This window comes from Mesoplodon densirostris, chromosome 12 (assembly GCF_025265405.1).
Source record: "Mesoplodon densirostris isolate mMesDen1 chromosome 12, mMesDen1 primary haplotype, whole genome shotgun sequence".
NCBI classification, from domain to species: Eukaryota; Metazoa; Chordata; class Mammalia; order Artiodactyla; family Ziphiidae; genus Mesoplodon; species Mesoplodon densirostris.
The window spans coordinates 69,586,000-69,611,266 of NC_082672.1; the positions used below are offsets into that span (position 1 = coordinate 69,586,000).

The window sequence follows — 25,267 nt, forward strand, 5'->3', positions numbered from 1 at the left end:
GGGAAGGACTCAAACATATACTGAATGATTATATGCCCTACTGCACCTTCTACAGAAGTAAAAACTTACACATATTTCCCACTGATGATTAGGAAAACTAGACAAATGGGGTGTAAAGACTCGCCACTTATCAGCTGTGTGACCTTGGCCAAGCTACTTAACCTAAGCCTCTGTTTCTCCAAGTGCAAAACTGAGAATAATACGTATTAATGAAGCAATGTTAATACTTAGTAAAATGCCTAGCATAAAAAAATTATCAGGAACCTATAAAATCATCTAATCAGATCCCTTCATTTTACAGATGAGAAAACTGAGAAACAGAAAGATTCAGTAATCTGGTTAATACGCTTTTCTTCACTCACTTTCCCAATGGTATTTGAGCCTACAGTTTATATATTTTTTTCCCTTAACTTCAGTGATCTCTCCCTTCTATTGGTTTTCCTTACTGTTTTCAGTCTCCTTTTCTATTGCTCACTCATACAGTCAGCTTGCCTTAGGGCTCTACTCTTGGTCCTTTCCTCACTCTAGGTGACTTCATCCTCATTACACAGCTTCAACCACCATCTTTTAATGATAAATCCTAAATATTTCTAGTCCAGATCTTTCTCCTGGGTACCAAATCTTTATATCCCATATGCCCTAAATTTACCATACATAAAAAGAAACTCGTGAGAGGCCCGCGTACCACAAAAAAAAAAAAAACCTCAGCCTTTTCTGACAAACTGTTTACTTTAACACGTACACTTAATAAAGGGTACCAACCTCCAAACTATCTGCCAAGCTAGAACCTGTGTGTCTGTAAGATGCTCCTCTCTTACACACCCTATCATCCACTGAGTAACAAGATTCTATCTCATCTTCAAATCTGTTTCCTTCTCCCTAGTCCCACTATCACTACCTGTTTCGCCCCTGTTGTATCTTATCTAGGTAACTGCAGTAGCCCTCTAACAGAGCTCTCTCCCTCTACTGTGGCCTTTCCAATTTTGACCCAGCTAGCTCCTGTTCCTTAGGATACACTTCTGTTCTCCTATGGACCCCCAGGCATGTTTCTTTAACAGCACTGACTACTCAGAACTGTAACTGCCATTCTACTCGTCTGCCTGCTTCACTAAATAAGCAATTTGAAGACAGAGATTTCTTTATCCTCTGTATCTCCAGGGCTCAGCTTAGGGCTTGACTTACAGTAGACCCATGATAAACACTCATAAGTAAATAAACAAATGAGTAAAATGAAATAAATGAGAGGAATAAATTAGAAAGTTACATCTCAATTTCATTTAATTTCACATATTGCTAAGGTAAATAATATTTTCTTGCTTTAAAATACTTTTTAAAAAGTCAAAATCGAAAAAAATGACACATATTAGCCATAACAGCTAATACTCTTATGTAATAGAAGACTATAGTGTTTAATGTAGAGGAAGAGCACGTATGAGAAATAATTTATAATCTTCAAGGCACTACACAAACATGAGGTATTACCATATGGCACTTTTGTACTGAAGGTTACTAATACATAGGTTTTCATAAACCTGACAACCGGCATGTGTTCACGACTATACTTTGCTAAGGTATTTTAGGTAGTTGCCGAAAGAAGGAAATACTATCATCTTTGAAACAACTGGAGAATGGAGTCCTCTTTTAGATTAGGTGTTATGAAGCTAAGTTCATGAATTTTCTTCTTGAAATTTATGAAACTTTAGTGAAAATCCATTCACAATATATAGGAATAAATATAAATGAACACACACACATATGTGCAGGGCACAGCAAACTAGAGCCCATAGCCTATTTTTGTATGTCCCAGGAACTACGAATTATTTTTATACCTTTATAAAGGGTTATTCCAAAAAAATAACAAGACATTCAACAAAGACCACATGTAGCATGTAAAGCCAAAAATATTTAATATCTAGCCCTTTAGAGAAAAAGTTTGCTGACCCCTTATATATAGCATTTCCTAGGTAGAAAGTCCATTAGCATTCATCAGATTCTCAAAAATAAAGGTCCCTTCCTCCTCACCCCCAAATGGTTAAGAACCACTGGAATGGAGAGGTCTTTTTCCATTTTTGATATTCTAATTAACGTATTCTCTACATGTTGCTGCAAGGTAACAAAGGAATCATAGAATCTAGAATAATATAACTTGACCTTACTTATTCAGATTTTGCCATTTAAAATGCCCAATTATCACACTAAAAAGTCAGTCTGAAATAACATGCAAATTATTTAGGATCAGCTTGCGAATTTTCAAACCCATTAGTCTTCTTACCTGAAGTCCTTTTATAAAGTTTTGGATTGAGAAATCATGATACAAAAAGATGTTGGTCAGAACCTGCAACACTTTTTCACTTAGTTTAAACGGAAACTGAGTTGTAAGAAGTAGCTGAAAGAGAAAAGGGAGGCAGGACATTTTCCTGGTTAGTCTTCCCTCTTCATAAACATCAAGTATAAATAATGAGGCAACGAATGGTACCAAAACACAGTACCTATGAAAGCTATACTAGGAGCTAGATTTGTTTAGGTCAGATATCAACCAAAATTTTAAACAAACGTATATAACAGTAACAACAACAAAAGAAGCTATTCATACTGTATCTTCAGAATCACAGATATCCATCATCCTTCATTCAATTCCTAATTTTAAAAAAGTCTATTAAAAAATATCATCTATACAAACTCTTTTCTCCCAACAGAAGCCACTGAAGAAGCTGTAGGCTTTGGCAATGCTTGTTATTAGATTTCTTTTTTATCCATATTGATGCACATTAATGAAGAGCAACAACACATTATGTACTGGTGAATGAGAAAACCCAAAGTAACAGGTGTCTATTTAAAAAATATTAAATAGCTGAATTTGCATTATTCAGCTAATTTTCAATGGCCTACACTGAAGATTTTACATCTGAAAACAAAAAGTCATACTAGGCTTTTCAAACAGAAACAGAGTGATAAAAGGCCAACTGAATTTGGAAACAACCTAGCAACTTTAAGTACTGTAGCTGGAAAAAATTTCCCTAAAGTCAGTGGCTACCACCTTTAAGGGAAAAAAATGCAGAAGTGGTTACTAAATAAGTGGAAGGTGGTCGTTAGTTTACCTTACAGAGCAGCACAAAGGACATCTTCAAGGAGGTGAGTTTAGCAACAGTTCACGGAAGGTCAATACTAAAGAACAGTATTTCCACTTAGGTAGAAACATAGAGGTAAGGTCTGGGAAGGCGTTGGTATTTACTTTTTGTCACGAGCAGTATGACAGGAAAGAGTCCATGAAAAACTTCAAATCATTTAATATAAAATGTAAGGGTGGGGCTTCACCGGTGGCACAGTGGTTGAGAGTCCGCCTGCCGATGCAGGGGACACGGGTTCGTGCCCCGGTCCGGGAAGATCCCACAGGCTGCGGAGCGGCTGGGCCCGTGAGCCATGGCCACTGAGCCTGCGCGTCCGGAGCCTGTGCTCCGCAACGGGAGAGGCCACAACAGTGAGAGGCCCGTGTACCGCAAAAAAAAAAAAAAAAAAAAAAAAAGTAAGGGTGAAAACATTGTTATTGTTACTAGGAAGTCATTAAATTCTGTAAAAATTTATTTTAAAAACCTTTAAGTTTCTATTGAGTAATGACTGGTTGATAGATAAATAGGTAGGTAGATATAGAAAGATATGATCATTCTTTTCATAAAGCTTATATTTTAAGTGAAGAGGCATTACTATACATGAGAAAATCATTAAATGAAAATAGTAAAATATGTGAAGGAATATATACAATATCATACTGAGAAATTTATCACTAACATTCATAAACTGTCCATGGCAGTTTTCTTTTCATCCTATTTCACTGGTAAAATTTTTTCTTTTTACCTTATCAAGTACTGTAGTCAGGTGCTCCTTGCAAGACAAAGACTGGAATAGTTCTATACACAATAGAGATGATACTGCATGAGGAAGCAACCGATGGACGACAACAGGAGACGTGGCGATTCCAAAAATGAGTATTAGTGGAAATTCATGTAGATGCTGACTAGTTTTTCAAAGGAAGATGCAAAAGTGGAATGTCTTCAGCAAATATATTTCAATACACCATGGTTTAAAATAAGACCACCTTTATTTTCAGGCCTACTTTATAAGACATTGCTAAGGAAGATCATTCTAAATAATAAAAAATTTTAGGTCACTTATTTTCCTGTTACAGTAACATAGAAATAGTTATTTCCCAGACATTCTAGCTCTGAAATCAATCTATTAATAGATCCCCTCATTTTAGCAATAAGAACATAGTGGTCCAGAGAGATCAAGTGCTTCCCCCTAATGTTATACAAAATCAAATGTTAGAAGAGGCGTTAGATGCTATTCATCCTCTCGCCCAAAGTTTGAGCCCTACCTACAGTCTTCCTCACAGTTAAGACATCTAGACCACGCTTTAAGAGTTCAGTAACATTAAGCTCACTAATTTTCAAGGTAACTTATTCTATTTATGGACGTTTCTAACAAACACTATGTCACCCCAGCATAACATAATTCTAAGCTTTAGAAAACTTCTCTTACAAATAGGTAAGACATTTTAATGGACATCATTAAAAAAAATTACATTCTTTCCCCACAGTCTTAACTCAAACTTATTGAACATGATTTATTCTTAGCATTACCAATATGAACATAAATGACTTCCACAGAGTAAAACATCAATATCCCTGAGGGCTATTGTAGGTCAGAGCCCTCTGTATTGTAGCTGATAATTTTGCTTGTTCCCTCTTATTAGCTATTGCTTTTCAGTATTCTAGCTGTATGCAGTTCTACTTTCATAGTACTGAAGTATTTGAACTACCTTACTGTTTAAGTTCCTCTTTCTTACTTTTGATGGTAAAAGTAGTCACAAGTCTGAGTTCCAAAAAAGCACAGCTTTTCTATCACTATCCTGTATTGTGCATTTTTTAGCATGTTAATCAGTTCCGTGTTAGCATTAAGAAAAGTCTTAGGATCTGGAAATCTTAGTTTCAAATGGGGAAAAAAAAGACTATCAAAGTAGGAATTACTAGTAGTAGATTATCACACAATACAGCTTTAGGCAAATGTAGCCGTAACTATTAAACAAGTTAACATACAGAAGAAACCAAATTAATTTATATTGTAAAAAATGTGCCATGGGAAAAGCATGTCACTGGGTTTTTTAATAGGGCTATTTAGGGCTTCCCTGGTCGCACACTGGTTGAGAATCCGCCTGCCAATGCAGAGGACACGGGTTCGATCCCTGGTCTGGGAAGATCCCACATGCCGCGGACCAACTAAGTCCGTGAGCCACAACTACCGAGCCTGTGCTCTAGAGCCCATGAGCCACAACTACTGAGCCCGTGTGCTGCAACTACTGAAGCCTGTGCGCCTAGAGCCCGTGCTCTGCAACAAGAGAAGCCACCGCAATAAGAAGCCTGCGCACTGCAACGGAGACCCAACACAGCCAAAAATAAATAAATAAATAAATAAATAAAATTTATAAAAAATAGGGTTTTTACTTCAATTCCAAGTCTCACAGGATTGCCTTGAAGATCCAATAAGATCATAAAAGTAGTTTCTCATTAGAAATACCATATAAAATAATGTTATTTAAAAAAACATTCTTGCTCAGTAGAGCCAATGTAACTCAGAGCTTCTAAGGGTGGACAGGTATCAGAAAATAAGACATGACAAAAATATCTCAGCCTGGAGTAGTTTATCCATCTAGTGGGCAAGTAAGAAACAGACAACTCTGGTGAGAGAAACTACACTTTATACTGCCTTATCATTCTAATTAAAAACTGGTTAACTTTTGATTCCATTTTTGGATCAAAAAGCAAATGAAAATCGTATAGGAACATTCAATTTTATAAGGAATTTGAAATCATCCTAGTTTCAATCCATTAATATTAAAATGAGGGCTAGAGCTTCCCTGGTGGCACAGTGGTTGAGAGTCCGCCTGCCGATGCAGGGAACACGGGTTCGTGCCCCGGGCCGGGAAGATCCCACATGCCACGGAGCTGCTGGGCCCGTGAGCCGTGGCCGCTCAGCCTGCGCGTCCGGAGCCTGTGCTCCGCAACGGGAGAGGCCACAACAGTGAGAGGCCTGCGTACCGCAAAAATAAATAAATAAACAAATAAATAAATAAATAAAATGAGGGTTAAACTGCTACTCATTTTCTCTGCAAAAGGTTGCTTTTTGATTAAAGTTGTATGTTTTCTTAATAAGAAGAATTTTGCGAAAAAAGCCAGAAGATATGCCATTTACCTGCTGATAATTATAAAGTCTTGGAGTACTTTTGCGGTGAAGCTTTCCATATCCTTTAAGATAAGCACAACAGGAGGAGACTGCCATTGGCTAGGAGTCCTCTTTTTTCTTGGCATTTTTGGGTCGGTCTTCTTTTAAGCCATTGTGGAAAGAAGGAGTTAAAAGTAAACTTTACTACCCAAACAATGTTATAATGCCACAAGTTGATATATTTTCCATCATATTTCACAGTAACATTGTTTCTTTTATTTCTCCCACATAATAAAGAGAAATTCATTTCAACAGTTATTAGCAGAATCTTTCTATGTCTGACATGGGAATAATAACCAAGAAGAAAAAAGTTCAGTAAAATCTATAACTCATATGAAATATTTATATTTTCTGCTATCTGAGAAAATGACAGGAAAGGCATGGGGAGAAGAGAGTATTTTCTACAAAATTGATTTTCTGTTAGTACAATGTTATATTTTGCTTCGCTTTAGAGTTAGAACCAGTATTTTTCATTAAAAATTGTAATGAATAACACTACATGCTGCTCTACTATTATGAAATTTCAAGTTGAAAAGCATCTTAAATGTCATCTGGTCCAATCCCAATCTTTTAAAGATTTCTGACCTAAATTGCAGGCAGTATTTGATTTCTAGAAAAATCTAAAACTGTGGATCAAATTAAGATATTATGGTAAGCATTAGACCCAGTTTAATCCCTATATAAAGCAAAATAAACTTCACTTATGATGACTTCAGCAAATATGTTCTGCAGAAAATGTCACCACAGTAACTTTTCCCATACTATCTGACTACACAGCATCATAAACTAAGGCTGTGGTTTTATGGTGCAGTTATCCATGAATCATCTAGGTTATTTAGATTCGCCAGAGACTGTCATGGTAGAATGAGACTTTAATTTATGTATCTGCTTGTTAAACATACTTTACTTACAGAGCATTTATTCCTCAAGAATTCTAAACATGGAACAAAGGAGATTTACATATATATTATATATGTGTGCGTGCGTGTGTGTGTGTGTGTGTGTGTATGACCATTCCTCATCAAACTAAGTCGACAGTGGGTACTGAAAGCATGGTTCTACTGCACAAAAGTAAATACTGAACCTAAGAGATAATATATTAAAGATAAAGACATTAAAGATAAAGACAGAGATAGAATCTGCAGCAGAACAAATTCCTGATGCTGTTTTGTCATTAGATGACATTCTCCCACAAATAAAATGGCCTCGTAAGAACCTAAACACCTCCCAGGAATTAGGCTACATACTGATAAAAGAAAATTTCTAAATTCTAGTAGCCTTAGGAAAAATAAGTAGCTTCTATTAAATTAACAGCTAGTGCCGCATAAATGTATGCTTATTAGAACAAAACAGTACTATGTTTACTATAATTCCAGACCTCTTCAATCATATGTCAATTTCCTGGCTAAAAATTGTCAGTTTACATTTACCTGTGTGACATTCATATACCAAGCGGAAAGAGAATCCATTGAATAATGTATCTTTTTCTGGGTGACCTGAACACCTTCTTTCTCTTTGGATTGCACGTCTACATTGCAGTCCATCAACTGTGAGGCCAGCTTTTGCAAAAAATGTTTCACATCTGCAGAACATAAAACATAAGAAAGCATATCCCCTTAAAACACATCTAAAACACCTGAAACTTCTTGATCAGTATATTACACTATTTGGGTAGAACGTGTTTTTCTACACTTAACCTAATGTAACATTTAACATATTAACTATTGAGGTTCATTGGTATCCTCTCCCTAATATTTTAATTTCATTCATTCAGACTAACACTAGGTCAAAGCTTATGTTTATTGTCTGTAATAAAAGTGTTACCTAAGCAAATGTGCAAACATGAAAACTATAAATTATATTAGGAATAATATGTATTTAAATTACACTGGACAGCAAAAGGTTTTTAAGACCCCTAAGAAGACATCAACAGTGTTATTTACATAAGTTATTTTACTGATTACAACTCTTCCTCATAGTCATTTTTAAAGATGCCCTAAGGGCTTTTACTTAATCCCAAACAGTTTATGAATATGAACATAAATATAAGCACTTAAAGCCCTTGTATCAGCCCAAATCTAAGCACATTTTACTCTATTAGTGTCCACATCCTTTATGATTTAATGGCTCCAGATACCCAAGATTAGCTCTGGCAATGGACTGCTTTTTACCAGGGTGGCCTTTCAAAGTGGGATAATAAGATGATTTGAGGCTGTGTATGAGCCTATGTATGTAGTCTCGTCTCTGTTGGGCTAAATAAGAGCTCCGCAGTCCTCAATTCTCAACTCCCTGTCCCAAACCTTCCAACTTATTAAAATTTTACTGGGCTCAGGAACACATCTTGTGAGTGCCTGGACTATTACTGGAGGTGAAGCTGATTGGTGGGGGGAGGGGCCAGAATAAACTAAAGCGGCAGAGAGTCCTACAACAGTCAAGATTACGCCGGAGGCACTAAACCTCATCCTGCCAAAAATGTAGTACCATGCTCCTCCCGCAAATAAAAAAGGATAAAGAAAGCTAGAGAGACAGACGGACGGAAGAGATATGTAACATCTCATCAAGGTTGTTATAGCATTTATACTTCACCTGGACAATCTTTAGCTTGCAATGAAACTACATATGGAGTGACATTATTCTGAAGGACTTCTGTTAGACTTCTGAACGTTAAATCATGATCTGTTACATTCACACCTACGGGATAATAAATCAGCATTACACCATCATTTTTATCATTAATAATTTAACAACAAGAAAAACCATTTAACATGTCAAGTGAATTCATAAGTTAAAATATTTTAAAAACATGATTAATAATAGAAACTAAGAAAACATACTGCATAAATGAAGAGCTCTCCATTAAAAAGATACATATAGAGGCACACACTATACTTATCAGGAAAGGTATTTAGCACGACTTTTCTTTAAAAAATCTACTGGGGATGTGTAGTTGACCCTTGAAAACATTTTAAAAGCAATTTCAAATTCATAAAGAGCTCTTTAAAATAATTATTCAAAAACAAGGGCCTTGGGCTTCCCTGGTAGCACAGTGGTTGGGGGTCCGCCTGCCGATGCAGGGGACACAGGTTCGTGCACCGGTCCGGGAAGATCTCACATGCCACGGAGCGGCTGGGCCCGTGAGCCATGGCCGCTGAGCCTGCGCGTCCGGAGCCTGTGCTCCGCGACGGGAGAGGCCACAGCAGTGAGAGGCCCGCGTACCGCAAAAAAAAAAAAAAAAAAACCAAGGGCTTTACTGTGACCCTGACTTAACAACTGAGAAGAATCCAATCATTAATATCAATTCTATTAATGATCTTAGTAGTAAATACAAAAGGTAAGTGTATACTAGGGGAAGAGTCTAAAAACAAATTAAAACTTTAAGTCCTTTAAGTATTTACTGAATCCTGGTTCTCATTTCCACAAATCAGTTTTAATGCTCTGCATGCAGGTATCAGAGTTGAGTGGAAATTTCCCCACTACTTTGGAAAAAATTCTATTCACTGATACCTTCCCTAATGTCACAATCTGTGACTTCTAGAAAGTGCTTTGGTGCTTAGAAAGTGCTTTGGTGCCAGCAGCAGACATCTTGAAACCGCTTGAGACTTGCTACTATAAAACTTCAACTGCTTGTAATATCGTACTTTAACGCATATATGTGGAACCTAGAAAAATGGTACAGATGAACCGGTCTGCAGGGCAGAAATAAGAGACACAGATGCAGAGAACAAACGTATGGCACAAAGCGGGGAAAGTGGCGGGGAGGGGGTGGTGGTGGGATGAACTGGGAGATTGGGATTGACACATATACACTAATATGTATAAAATGGATAACTAATAAGAACCTGCTGTATAAAAAAATAAAATAAATTTCAAAAATTCAACAACAACAACAAAAACTTCAGGTGCTTGGAAGGAAAAGAAAAGGTTCAGAATCATCCAGACCACCAGTAAGCAAATTTTTTTTCGAGGAGACAAATAAAAATGTAGGCCGGCTATTTTAAAATGGACATATATACCTTTTTGAAAACAGAAAATGTATAACTGTGTAACTGTGTAAGTATTCTTTGAGTACAGATATCAAAATAGTATTTAGCATGCATTGTGGTCTAGGAATGTGATACTGCAGCACTGAACCAATTTGGGAGTTTAATAAAACATTGGCTTCTCTTGTCTTTCACTGACAGACTTTATTAGTTATTTAACACTATGTTCCTTAAAACAATGGATTTGCCTATTGAAAACAAGATAATCAACAATGTCTTCAACTGGAAAAATGTTCTCCTCAGACCACTGACTTTGAAACTTATGATTTCCATTAGCTTCTTTTCTCCTTATGACAGCAGGCAGAGAAGGGATTTAAACAGTTATCTCACAACAATCAGGCCCTCCCTCTTGACTGTGTTTCCCCCACTCTACTTCCAATTGCTGTAACCTGGGGGGAGAGAAACACAGCACCCAAGAGTACAAGCCAGCCATCACTGGGCCTCAGTTTCTCATCCATAAGTGGAAGGGGTTTGAAATTAAGTGGCCGGCTGAACTGAAAAGCTGGTCCACAGCATTATAAAAATCATTCCCTGGAGTCTTGTTACTCAGAGGGATCCTGGGATTGGCAATATGGGCATTACCTGGAAGCCTGTCAGAAATGCAGTTTCCAGCCCCACCCTAGACCTATTAACAAAAATCTCTATTTACTAAGATCCCCTGGAGGTTATCTGTAGGTATCACTAAGGTTTGAGAAGTATTGTCCTGAATATCAGGAATAAGATTTAGGTAATGAACAGTATTAGAGGCAGTATTAAACAAAAGAATTAATTTCTTATCTCAGAGCTCACTAGTATAAAAACCTTGAATAAACAACAAATTGGAAATACAATGAAGAGTATGTTTGGAATCCAAATAAATCCAACTTTCCTTTCAGAAGGAATGAAGAAAATGTGCTAATATTCCAAAGAAATTTTTTCCATTATCATGCAATCCAGATGTCTGGTTAAAATGGGATATTAATGATGGATACTTAAGTACCTAAAACGTTTACAATCTGCAATCTGAAAGCAACTTATATGTAGTTCATCCAAACCCCCTTCACACCATTAATATTAATACAATATTACAAAACAATCCAAGATTGAAAAAATAAGCACAGGGAAATAAAATTAAGGTTATAGAGTAATTTCATTGAAGATATGATAAAGTATAAAAATTGTATCTATCAACATACTGGTAGTTTCTTTATTACTGAATTCAAATCTCAGATTCAAATAACTAAGGAAGAAAGAGTAACACAAATATATTTCCCCTTCATTTTTCTGACAAAAAGGCGAGGAGGGTTCTAACTAACCCTAGATCAATTTCTTTTAATTTACAGATGTATGGTTAGTATAAGGAACTTTTATTGGTTTTGGAAGTATGCAAACTTTAATTGGTTTAATTCTGTAAATGAAAAAGACAAAACAAGTTTATCAGAACAGGTGATTCCCACTATTCTCAAGAAAAAAACCACTATCACAAAAAACAAACACACACATATGTACCTAGAACAAGAGCAGCGGTTGGAATTTCTCTGAGTTTTATTTGACAGCCCCAGTCTCTTGAATTCTTCTGGAACCCAGAATGAGACTTCTGCAGAAATTCAACTAGACTGTCAAACAGGCTTATATTTAATTCCTCTTGTAGTCGCTACAAAAAAAACCACAAAACTTTATGAATTATTTTTAGCAGTAATCTGATACATCTTTCCAAGTTTGGGAAAGAAAACTGTCATGATTTCAATTCCAAAGATCACATGTAAAATAATTATAAGATAGATGAAATTAAAAACTGTTTTTCCTTAAATCTCCAGTGAGCAGTGCTTTGAATTCCCTCCTTAAAGAATCTCATTTATTCATTCGACAAACATTTACTAACCACCTTACAAATGAAAGAGTCTCTTCCCTAAAAAAATGAAAAACCTGAGCTAGAACACTTACAATTAAATTGAAATACATTGCATAGAGTGCTATGATAATACAGGAACAAAGAGTAGGATCATCCACCTTAAGCTGAGCGGGTGATACATTTGAGCCAAAGAATTAGATGCTCCTGCAAGTGATGCAGGAGGCGATGGTGGATGAAAGAAAGTTAAGAAGGAATGGGGAGTGGAGGAGGCAATCAAGGAAGAAAGCACAAAACATCTGGGGAACCACAGATACAGCTAAGAATAAAAACATGACAAGTGGCCAGGAATGGGGCTGGACAAATACTCAAGGGACTATACCAAGGAAATATGTATTTGATGTTAAAGGATTTAGATTTTGTACTGTGGGGAGAACCATTAAAGGGACTTGGAGCGGAGGCATGATTAAATCAAGGTTAAGAAGGGTTCATCTGGCAGTACTGTGAAGGCCAGATTAGAGGGGACTGGAGGGGCTGTACTGGTAGTGGGGCTGGAAAACCCCTGTAGCCTGGATCTGCCTGATGGGATTTGGCCAATGGTGGCAAAGGGACTAATGACAGACCAGAAGGGTGTGACATCAGAGGCAGGGACATCAGTTAAGAGGAGACTATGACACTCTATTATGACCATTTAGGTTTCCTAAACTAGAAATCACAAACCCAAATTGCTTCAAGGGTTCCAAGGAATACATGAAGGGGCAAAGCCGCCAGGTGTGAAGCAGTAGAGAGTGGTGGGAAGCAGTAACAAACTGGAAAGTGCGTAACCCTCCAAAGGCATTAAAAAACAGGAAGCACGATCCTGTGTTGGTCGAACAAAACAGGTTCCCTCAAAATGTTGGCCCTACATCTACAAATCTGCTACAGTGGAGAAACTTTTCAGGGCTGAAATAAAAAGAACATGGTAACTGATCATGAGGAGGAGGGAATGAAGTGGTTTACAAATAGCTTGATTTCTTACTTGTGTAACTGAGTGGATAATTAAAGGAGTGCCACCATTTGAAAGTTGTGAGAATATGTAAAGGGCCTGTGCATTAGCAGCGATAATTATAAACATATGTTCCAATACCTGAAACTATGCTTAATACTTGAAACATAAGGGTTTTTTTTATTTTTTTTAGGATATACAGATTACGCTTAACCAAGATTACATATATCTCATCAACACTCTTATAAATTGGTAGAAAGGAAAATGGGAAGGAACAAATATGAGATTTATGATATTAAGGAAATGTTAAGCTATTAAAAAAAAGTATTCACCTCAGTTTCAGATTTCATCTGCTGCCATATCAACTGGTAAGTTTCAAAGCGAAGCTTACTGTCCTCAGACTCATTCTTCCCTTTATTAAAATAGTCCTCTAAAAACACAGAAGGAAATAAGTCAGTTTCTTTTTTACATAATAGAAAATCTCTGTGCAAAGTAAGTGATGGGGTTGATTTTTTTTTTACAAGTATCAAAAATATATATATTTGGGGATAGGTAACATTCAATATCTTTTATATTTAATTTTATTTATATACCTTATATTTTTACTATATTAATGGTATTTGTAAGTTTAAAAATCTTTTTAATTTTTCCATTGTATTTCTATCATTTACTTTTGAACTTCTAACAGTTTTTACTTAATGGCTTTGGTTTGAGGTATATACATTTAATATTAACGTATTTTCATTATCTGCTCTTATGCTAAGGCTCTGTATACTTTGCTTCACATATTTGCTTTGAACTCTCCTTTATTAAATGATTCTTATTACTACTATTCTAATTCTTTGCTTAGCTGAAATAGTTCAGTGCTGCCTTTTATTTAGTCTGTATTTTATATCCTTCTTGAATGGCTTCCTCTAAATGATTAGCCATTTATCAACACACTATTTATTGCAATGGTTTTCAAACTTTTTAAACCATGATCCATATTAAGGAACACATTTTACGTCATAATCCAACACACGTGAATCTAGGAAAAACAAAAACAGAAGTCCCATAAAACAATACTTCTCATTATCATGTGACAGCAAACGTTTTCTCTTCTATTTTTTAAAACTATCAAGATCCACTAAACTGATTTCATGACACACACTTGGGTTATAACTTTCAGTTTGAAAGAGATGCGCTTATTGGATAATCTGTCCTTTCTCCCACCCATGTCAGATGCCCTTATTGTCTGAATACTTACATATGCACTTGAAACTGTTTTTGAACTTCTTTTGTTCTACTGAATCCAGTTCTACTCCCATGGCAGTCCTGAACTCCTGTAACTGTTAGAGCTTTGTAGTGCATTCTAACATCAAACAGATCCAGAGCTTCTTCCCAGTGCCACCAAACATTATTCTCTTTCAAAAAAATGTAAGGGCTTCCCTGATGGCCCAGTGGTTAAGAATCCACCTGCCAATGCAGGGGACACAGGTTCGAGCCCTGGTCCGGAAGATCCCACATGCTGCGGAGCAACTAAGCCCATGCACCACAGCTGAGCCTGTGCGCCACAACTGCTGAGCCCACGTGCCACAACTACTGAAGCCCGCGTGACTAGAGCCCGTGCTCTGCAACAAGAGAAGCCACCACAATGAGAAGACCGCGCACCACAACAAAGAGTAGCCCCTGCTCACTGCAACTAGAGAAAGCCCATGCGCAACAGCGAAGACCCAACACAGCCCTAAATAAACAAACAAATAAACAAACAAATAAATAAAAATTTAAGACATTCTCCCAAATTAATTTTGTCATTTCTCAAAATTAATTACCCTGGTGTTTGACTGGATAAAATAAAATCTGTAGATTGATTTGGGGAGAAATGACATTTTTAAATACATTTCAAAAAATTCACATCCCAAAACACTACAGGTCTCTCACTGTTGTGGCCTCTCCTGTTGCGGAGCACAGGCTCCAGACGCGCAGGCTCAGTGGCCATGGCTCACGGGCCCAGCTGCTCCACGGCATGTGGGATCTTCCCGGACCAGGGCACGAAACCGTGTCCCCTGCATCGGCAGGCAGACTCTCAACCACTGCGCCGCCAGGGAAGTGCCAGGTCTCTTTTTTTAATCAAATAGTTTACATGCCTTATAGTTTTCTACTTTCCTTCATATTTCTTGTTGTTTACTGCTAGGTGTTTTATTGCAACAGCTAGAACTTTCATGGTATTAAATAACAATTGTGAAAATACAGAATTTTTTTAACAAAAAGTTAAAAATTAACAATTTTTTTTTTCTGAAGTTTTTTTTCCTGATTTCACTGAGATGCTGCTAGGATCCTCCCAACAAGTTTTAATGTTAACTGATAGTTTGGAACAGAAATTCTCTTCCATGTTAAGGAACTTTCCTTCTAATTGTCATTGACTCACAAATCTTAGTAAGTTATAGCTGAAATTCAATACAGAAAGTTCTAAGCAAAAACTTGCCTTGTATTATGAGAAACACTATTAGGTAGTGGTTAGACCTTAGGCTCTGGGATCAGACAGCCTGGTTTCAACTCCCAGCTCTGCCGCTTGCTAGCACTATCACTGAGAAAGTTCTTTCTACATCTAAATATCCTGATACAGTTTAATGGAGATAATAGTAATACTTTCTTCATAGTTTAACACATATAAAGTGGTTAAAATATTCTGGCACATTAAAAACACTCAATAAATGTTAGTGCTTTTATTAGTTATAATGACATTGCTCATGATATCAGATGTCATTTCATGCTATGTATCCTTCTTGGATAACAGGGGAACAAGTCTTGAATTTTTCTCTGAAAATGAACTATTTCTAGTTAAGTTTAGCAGTCTCCAACATTAAAGAAATATGTTGATGAGTCAATCACTTAAAAACAAAATAATTTACAATGTAGCTCTTCTTCGTTCACTATTTCCAAGTCCATCACTGTCACTTTTTACTTGGGGAGGTGAGGAGGGCAAGGAATATAGAAAGCTTCAGGTTTTTTTGAGACTAAATCCATGAGTGTAAAGTTCAACACCACTGTTTATTCTCCTGTTAATGAGAAACTGCATTCTTATTTTAAGTCATACTTTCTACCCTCCATTGCCCTCAATATAGACCATTATTTTATTATTTGCTCCCTGAGCACAGGTACTTTACCTAGCTGGTCTCAAACTGAAGGATTATCACCTTAAAGGTCTACATCATGAGATGATTTAGAAAAATCCAATTCTATATATTGGAGCTGTTTATCTCCTTAGTCAAACAATAGTATAGTCCAGTTTTTCTTTTTTAATTAAAAATTAAAAAATGAGTGTGAATGAATATGCTTAATTGCACATCATAATTTTTCCATCCGAATTAATCTTCACAGTGCTGAATAGTGAGTGTAAATACTCAACATGCCTGAGAGGGCTTTTAAAAAATACCAACACCTGGGTCCCATTCCCAAAGCTACTGATTCAGTTGGTCTGGGCTGCGGTCTGGGCACTGGTGTTTTTAAGAAACTCTCCAAGTTGAAATCAAAATAAGGTCGATGGATTGTCCCGCTGTCAGTTTGCTGGTTGTGATACCGTACTATAGTCATGCAATACATTACCACTGGGGATAATTGGGTGAGGGTTCAAGGGAACTCTCTACTTTCTACACTCTTACAACTGCATGTGAATCTACAATTACCCACCCCCCAAAAAATCAGTTTTTTTTAAAAGTTCCCCAAGTGATTCTAATCTGCAGGCCCCATTGAGAACCAGTACAATAAACATTTTCTGACTGATAATAACATCTTGATTTGTTTGAAGTAGTCAAGTCTTCTTAACTTGATCACTTAACAGATACCTGGACATAAGTAAAGAACGTGAAGACAATATTTTTTAAAATAATTTAATTTTATTGCGGTATGACTTACAAATAATAAAATATGCCCATTTTAACAGTCTGATATGTCCCAACAAAGGTATACACTCACATAACCATCCTCTGTCTAGAGAACATTCCCATCACTCCAAAAGTCCCTCTTGGGACTTCCTTGGTGGTCCAGTGGTAAAGAATCTGCCTTCCAATGCAGGGGACACGGGTTCAATCCCTGGTCGGGGAACTAAGAGTCTCACATGCCACGGAGCAACTAAGCCTGCGCGCCACAACTACTGAGCCTGCACGCCTCAATGAGAGAGCCCACATGCCATAAACTACAGAGCCCACGCACTCTGGAGCCCGCGCGCCTCAACTAGAGAGAGAAAACCCACACGCCACAACCAGAGAGAGTAAACCCACACACCACAACTAGAGAGAAGTCCATGTGCCACAACGAAGCTCTCGCACCACAACAAAAGATCCTGCATGCCTCAACTAAGACCCAGCGCAGCCAAAAAAACAAAAGGTCCCTCTGCCCTTCTGCAGTCAATACTCCCTACCTCATCCGAAGAAATCACTGAGATTTTTAAGACAATCTCTTTTAAAGAATGGTGACATACCCTTTGAAGGAAATTTCGAATTGCCTTTTGATGGTACATTTGGATTCCCTTTTAGATTAGAGCCCTGGGGAGTGCCCCTTATCGCTTTGTCCTATGCCTTGGAACATAACTGCTATATCAACATGGTGAGTAAAGCAAGCTTAGACAGGAGAATTACTAATTCAATAAGAGTTAGGTTAGTTCAAGACTTGGGGGAGGAAAACTAACAAATCTGATATTAAGACGTCTTACCTATTGGCACAGAGATCTTTCTCTTCTTGCAGTTTGGCTTAAACACAAAGCAACCCTATAAAAAAGAAAGAGAGAAAAAAAGCATAAAGTCAAAGCAGCCAGGAAGCAGACAAATCTGATTAACCTAGTATTTTACGGATAAGCAGATTTTTTTCTTTTTAAGGCGTTTCTTTAAAGTGCTAAGGAATCATCTTTCTTCAATCTGAATTACAGAAGGAAAATTCTTAAACAACAAGGGGACTAACCACTCCTTTCTCCTCCTTCCCATGGGAAGCTCATCTTTGATTTTGCTCTTTGGGACCTAATCTAAGAGACAGACAAAGAAAATAAAAGCTGATGAAATTTAAACCCAGAAAGGTTCCATTTTTATAAAACCTAGGGAAGAAAGAACATTAGTACTATACATTAAATGAAAATCAAGATGATTAAAAATACTGATGCCCTCTCATCTCAAAAGAAGTATTTATTACTGAATTAGAACCTTGACAGGACACAGACAGTTTTGGCTATTGATTCACCTTACATACCTTTCTTCATTAGATAAATTCTTATTCATTTGTCCATTAAAGTTCAACTCAAACTCACCTGCTTTGGGAAACCTTCTCCAATTCTCTAGTCAGAATTATTCTTTCCCCTAATATCTCACAGTACTTGAATATCTTCATTTCGCTTTGTTTTAAGTCACTCTTACTATGTATGATAGTTATTTATGGAGCTGTCTCCCGAAGTAGTTATATATATATATATATATATATATATATATATTTTAATCTTTTTTGTGTGTGTGTGGTACATGTGGGATCTTAGATGCCTGACCGGGGATCGAACCCGTGCCCCCTGCAGTGAAAGCATGGAGTCTTAACCACTGGACCGCCAGGGAAGTCCCTCCCCCAAGTAGCTTGTGAGCACCTTCAGAGTACAGACTGCATTTAATTCATAATTGTTTCCCCAATGTTTAGGATAGTGTTAACACATACATTAGGCAATCAGTATATATAATGGACCAATGCTTGCCAAATAATTTTTCTGGTAATTTCCTAGCTACATTTAGTCTCATGTTATTATCTGACTAGTGATACACAGGCCGTAAGCTGCTGGTCCCACATTTGTTCTACCAATTCTAAAGCCGTACATCAGGAACAGCTTCTTAGAATCCCATTTCTACGGAAAATGAAAGAATCAAAGAAATATAGCTAGGAAAAGTCATCTCAGGATAGACCTAAAGACTGCTGTACAAATATAAACTGGCCATTTGGATTACAGGGTCCAAAATAAGAATTGTGCCTTACATTCTTATACCTGCAACTAACGGAACTATTTAAAACACACAAATTCTTTTAGAAAAATCATTTGGTGCCATGACAAGCTTGTCACTGCCCCCTTTCTATAGCCACCTGTAATTCAGGAGCAGGAAAAGGAGCTATGAAGGAGTGAGACATGAAGAGTGCTGGGAATGGACCCCGATGTATGGCAACGGGAGTGATACAGTTATCCATTTTTCACTACTGATCAAGTGATGGTGTTGGAGATGGAAGAAATTAGGAGGAGAACCAATAGCCAAAAAATATGACAAGGAAAGTTCAGACAGGGGAGAAAAAAGAAAGCTGACAGTTCCATGAACCAATGAAATAATCCTTAAAGATTCTTATTTATGTAAGGTCTCCTTCATCATCATCTCAATACAAGCATTTCTCTTGTCATAAATGTTTTCCTGAAAAAAACAAAAACAAAAAAACAAACCTCTCACAATTCTGCAAGATACACAAAAATAAGAAAGGCTTATGCAACAAAAAGGATTAGGGGACAGACCACTGAAAACCTATGGAACTTTATAACCAGGACAAAACAAAAACAGTACCATCCCTCATAAAAAATACTAGCAGTTATGCGGAGCGGCTGGGCCCGTGAGCCATGGCCGCTGAGCCTGCGCGTCCGGAGCCTGTGCTCCGCAACCGGGAGAGGCCACAGCAGTGAGAGGCCCGCGTACTGAAAAAAAAAAAAAAAAAATACTAGCAATTAAGCTCTTCTGGCATTTGCACCTAACATCACAGTCGGTCAGTCTTCAGTACGCTTAAATCCTATGGCTCGTGTTTCCTCCTGGATATGTAGTCTTGGAAGGCACTGAGTCTCATCATTTTATTTTAATGTAATTTTAATCAAAATTAAAAATTAAATCCATGGTAGAGCCTTCTTTATTAATTTACTGTTTCAACACAGGGACAAATGTCTTTGCAACTTATCTGCATTCTCAGCTTTATCAGATAGCTTAACTTTCAGGGGCTTCCGGCCGTACTCCTAATATTACTAAAGGTCTTACTTTACTTGGTCTGTAACAGCACTGTCTAATAGAATTTTCGGTAATGATGGAAATACCTGTGTTTATTTTGTTTACCAATTGTATCTCGGTACCTAACAGAGCCTTTGGCTCACCATAAATACACATGAGAAGGAAAAAGGAGGGGAGGCTGGGACACATCCTCGGGGCATCCGACCTCCACAAACCAGAACTTAAAATTCCTCCGAGGCAGAAAGAACACTAAGGCAGATCGGCGTTTTCGCTCCCCAAGCAAAGCTGGCCTCCACTGGACGTGGAGCAAAGACGCCTCAGCTCGGCCCGCCATCCCCTCCCCTCGAGCCGGTACAACGAGGTCTACGTAACCTCCGCTTCATTCCCTTCTTCATAAGGGAATGAAGCAGCTGTGAAATCCCAGTGGGCGCCCGCCCCCACATACCTTGGACACCGAAGTGGTGGCCATGGTCCTCGCCACCTGCGAAATCCCAGACGCACCCTGGATTTCCCGCGCTCCCTCGCGGCAGCGGGGCAGAGGTTACTGGTGGGCCACGCGGCTCCTTGATTGGCTGACAGCACCTTCCGGGGCGGGCTTTCCGGCGCGCGGGAGGCGGGGCGCGCAGAGGAGGGCGGGGCGAAGCTCAACACCGTCCAGCTGGGACCCGCTTCGTGGAGACAGACATGGCGTGCGGCTTCCGCAGGTCTATCGCCTGTCAGGTACGGGCCCGGAAACTGGCATAAAGGGGGCCCCCGCGCCCCGAACTCCGCTACGGGCCAGTCCCCAGTCATCGGGAGGGCAGGTTCCACGGATACTCTGTTTTTGTTTCTGCTGCCTCCTTCCCCCTTTTTGGAGCTGCTTGAGCCGCCGAGGCAAACCCAGTCGAGACTCGAGCTTGCGGCCCAGATCAGTTTCTCAGGGTGAAAAGTAAACCTTGAGAGGCACATGTTGCTTCCCTCACGGCTTACCGCCTGACAGCTCAGTGTGCTTTGCCTGGGTGGCGAGTCAGTGGGCCATGATCAGACCCTTTAGAAATTAGTGCTCCATACGCTTAGCGAAGTTGATGATGGATCTGAATTTTCATTTGAAAGGATCTAGTTTAAAAACTGGTCACTTCTCTTCCAGTCATTTTCGCTGCCTGTCCTAGCATTATTTTTGGTAATTCCAAAGATAACATGAGAACCTGTTTTTCTTGATTCTGAGGCATATTGTTACCGGAAAACTGGGTTTGCCTCTTGGTGAGCATGGGGGCAAAAGACATAACCAAACCAAAGATCTGGAGAAGGAAGGATTTATTACTTGCAGCAAGTAAGGAGAAGGGGAGGGGGACGGGCGAGGGAGGATATTTCCTGAAGCAGTATCTCCCCAGTTGGCAAAATTGGGGAAGTTTTAAGCTCAGGGTATGTGCATATTCATGAAGGGGCTTGAGCAGAGGTGAATTCAATAGAGAATTGGGGCAAAGGTTGAGAGTACAGGCTTTAGTAGAAGTCACCTGGGTCAGAAAAGATCAACATCTCATTCCCTAGGTTCTGACCAGTCTGGGTTCTTAGCTAGTAGTTACCATCCTCCACCTGGGTTGGGGCCTTAGTTCCAGTAGAAGAACTCTAAGATACAGTATATTGTTATGTGTATCCCCTGAGGGGGAACTAGGATTCCGCTTTTTCGCTGCTCTGTTGTTTTACTGCTTTTCCTTTGTTTCTGTATGCCCTCACTTTTCTGATGAGTAACTGTTTGAATCTGCCCTTTGGAACTCGGGGAAGGTCTAGGGGGCTAAGCCTTTTTCCTACAAATGAGAAACAAGGAAACAGAAAGTCTTTTGTACCTGGGAGGGCCCCGCAGGGTCCTGCTCGGTTTCAATCCACCCTTTTCTTTGATACTCCTCCTCAGTCTTGAGGGGAACAGGTGTTAGACAAGAAAGGGAATAACGTTTTGGATAGAGAGGTTAATCCTAAACTTGGCAGAGGGACTCGGTTTTAGGGGGACTCGGTTTCAGTATTTGAACAACTCTGTAATGAGGATGGAAATAAGACACTGGAGCATTAGATTTCATCAGAAGTAATTTTTAAAACGCGTCGGCCAACTATGCAGTTTTTCAACAAAACTTTCTGTTGTAGTTTTGACAAACCCATTTCATTTTAATGGACACATTAGTGGACATACTTTGTCTGGCATATAATATGTATTTCATTTAGTTCATTTTTACAGTATTTCTGGAAATTCCTTTGTCTTGACTTTATGCTTGGAGATGTACTGTTGCCGAAATATCGGCTTCCCTGTGCACCGACACCGAACAGAAATACGGAGACAGAGATTTTGGAGGAAGAGAGAGATGGCTTTATTTTTCTGCCAGGCAGAAGGGAAAACATAGCAGGCTAGCGCCTCAAGAACTTTGTCCCCCTCTCCTTCGGGAATCGGAGAAGATTTTTATATGTGGGGCTCGCAGCAGTCCGGGGTATAAGATAAGGATCAAAGTAGTCAAGGTCCTGCCTTCTTCTTCTTCCTGCATTATTTCAAAATCGTCACAGCTGGCGTCAGGCAGCCGCGTAATTGGGTCCGTTTGTCTCTGGGTTATCGGCCTGTGACCTCTTTTCTGAAATGCAAATGCTACAAGGATGATCTGCTACAAGGGAGTCCAGGATGTAATTCACATAGTGTTGTTAAAGAGTAATAGGTTAAAAAAAAAAAAAAGTAATAGGTTAGCTTTGTGAAGTACAAATCTAGTTAACAGACACTACAGATTAGTAACAGTCAAAAAAAAAAAAAAAAAAACTAGGAGTGATTAACTCTTTCAGGCCAGGTTATGTTTCTTCTCTAGCCTGTTCACTGTTCCCTTTATTTTCCTTGTTCTCAGGAGAGGGAAAACTTCATTTCTATTTTTGCTGCAACAGTACTGCCCTGTCCAGTGCCAGATTCCCAAGTATCAACAATGGACCATTTGATAAGAAAAAGCTAGGTTCATGGCTTACTGGACTAACGCAACAGAGCTTTGTTAGTGTCTCTCGCTGGGAAGTCATTTGAAGTATGGTTTAAGGCTGGTCTTTCAGTGGCAGAGGGTGAGAGGACAGGAAAGTGGAGGAGATGGCTTGATGAGGATTGGATACTGATCTTAACAGTTTTAAGATTGATGGGGGACTTCCCTGGCAGTCCAGTGGTTAGGGCTCACCACTTCCACTGCAGGGGGCACAGGTTCGATCCCTGGTCGGGGAACTGAGATCCCACATGCCTCACGGTGCCAAAAAAAAAAAAGGTTGATGGAAAGAGCAAGGACTCTTAGGACATGAACTGTTGATGCTTTCTTTATATTGCAGAATTGATAGATTTTTCAGGATGTTCCTGTAGTGAACAATCTAGCTATTTGTCTGGGCAGGAGTCTCCCAGAAGAGTAAAATTATGCTAATTAAAACAAAGGAATAATAAAGTCATGTTAATGTGGACAGTAAACTATGTCCAGCGTAGGTAGTTTAGACCTCAGTGTCCAAGCTTTGTGTGTGTGAGATGGCTTCCATTCGAAGCCCTTGGGTCAAGATGGTGCCATGACCAGAAGCAATTTGTGTTTAGTTTTGCAAAGGCTATATTCTTCCTTGTAAAGAAAGCACGTCGGAGAAACAGGAATTCATATGTATTGAGTATATTTGTGCTAATTACTTCATGTTCACATTTAAGCCCTGGGACAACCCTAAAACAGAAATATTAACTTTATGATACAGTTGAGCAAATTGAGATCTAGAGAGATTAAATAAGCTACCCACATCTCCTGGTCAATAAATTGAAGAGTTGGTTTATGAACAGAGATCTGTCTAACTTCAAAATCGGCTCCTTCTTATACACTATGCTGTTTAGTTTGTGAAGGCAAGGAACACGATCTGATCATTAAACAGAATGTAATAGCGTTGTCTGACAACATAAACCAAGTAAATGTATATTTCCCCAAACAAAAGGTCATCAAGAGATGATCTGGGACTTCCCTGGTGGTACAGTGGTTAAGAATCCACCTGCCGGGCTTCCCTGTTGGCACTGTGATTGAGAATCTGCCTGCTAATGCAGGGGACACCGGTTCGAGCCCTGGTCTGGGAGGATCCCACATGCCGCGGAGCAACTAGACCCGTGAGCCACAACTACTGAGCCTGTGCGTCTGGAGCCTGTGCTCCGCAACGAGAAAGGCCGCGACAGTGAGAGGCCCGTGCACCGCGATGAAGAGTGGCCCTCGCTTGCCCCAACTAGAGAAAGCCCTCACACAGAAACGAAGACCCAACACAGCAAAAATAAATAAATTAATATCCTTCTTTAAAAAAAAAAAGAATCTGCCTACCAACGCATGGGTTCGAGCCCTGGTCTGGGAAGATCCCACATGCCACAGAGCAACTAGACATGTGCACCACAACTGCTGAGCTTGCACTCTAGAGCCTGCGAGCCACAACTGCTGAGCCCGCATGCCACAACTACTGAAGCCCACGTGCCTAGAGCCCGTGCTCCACAAGAGAGGCCACCACAATGAGAAGCCTGCGCACAGCAACAAAGAGTAGCCCCCGCTCACCGCAACTAGAGAAAGCCCGTGCACAATAACAAAGATCCAACTCAGCCCCCAAAATCAATTAATTAAAAAAAGAGATGATCTGAAACAAGGATAAACATAAATAAAATAAAAATATGTGCAATATACACCTCTGTGAATGAGGGTCCTTACCTAGTTTAGGAGTGAAGGGGAATGTATTACACGAAAGGGTACATTCATTCAGCAAATTTTGATTAATGAATCTACAGTTTTCTTTTTTTTAATCTCCTTCACCTGTTTCTCTCCTCCCCCCAGCATTTCCCCACCAGCAACCAATTGTTCTCTGTAGCTATAACTCTGTTCCTGTTTGGTTATGGTTGTTCATTTGTATTTCCCTTTCTCTGTGTGACTTATATTACATAGCATAATATCCTCTAGATCCATCCATGTTATCGCGAATGGTAAGACTCCTTTTTTTTTTTATAGCTGAATAATAGTCCATGGTATACCTACACCACATCTTCTTTATCCATACAACTGTTGATGGGCACTGACATTGCTTCCATACCTTGACTATAGTAAATAATGCTATAATGAACACGGGTGCATATATCTTTTTGAATTAGTGTTTTTATTTTCTTTGGATATATATCTAGAAGTGGAATTCA

The 25,267-nt window shown here is 38.9% G+C and overlaps 2 protein-coding genes across 5 annotated transcripts in view; one reads left to right on the plus strand and one right to left on the minus strand.

Moving 5' to 3' along the window:
* Nucleotides 1-20,619, minus strand: part of ORC3 (origin recognition complex subunit 3) — a 61,912-nt gene extending 41,293 nt beyond the window's left edge. For 3 of the 4 annotated variants that reach the window (XM_060114298.1, XM_060114297.1, XM_060114300.1), the window contains exons 1-9: nt 20,552-20,619; nt 17,820-17,874; nt 13,462-13,559; nt 11,805-11,949; nt 8,863-8,967; nt 7,707-7,858; nt 6,247-6,377; nt 3,853-4,012; nt 2,273-2,386 (exon numbers count right to left, since the gene is read on the minus strand). In XM_060114298.1, the coding sequence (XP_059970281.1) occupies nt 2,273-2,386; nt 3,853-4,012; nt 6,247-6,377; nt 7,707-7,858; nt 8,863-8,967; nt 11,805-11,949; nt 13,462-13,559; nt 17,820-17,874; nt 20,552-20,575 (984 nt within the window). In that variant the 5' untranslated portion in view covers nt 20,576-20,619. The remainder of the gene's footprint in view (nt 1-2,272; nt 2,387-3,852; nt 4,013-6,246; nt 6,378-7,706; nt 7,859-8,862; nt 8,968-11,804; nt 11,950-13,461; nt 13,560-17,819; nt 17,875-20,551) is intronic. The other variant, XM_060114299.1, reaches the window with a different exon arrangement.
* A 129-nt stretch (nt 20,620-20,748) lies between these two features.
* RARS2 (arginyl-tRNA synthetase 2, mitochondrial) overlaps nt 20,749-25,267 on the plus strand; it is an 80,801-nt gene continuing 76,282 nt past the window's right edge. The window contains exon 1 of the mRNA XM_060115097.1: nt 20,749-20,826. Within this exon, the coding sequence (XP_059971080.1) occupies nt 20,791-20,826 (36 nt within the window). The 5' untranslated portion in view covers nt 20,749-20,790. The remainder of the gene's footprint in view (nt 20,827-25,267) is intronic.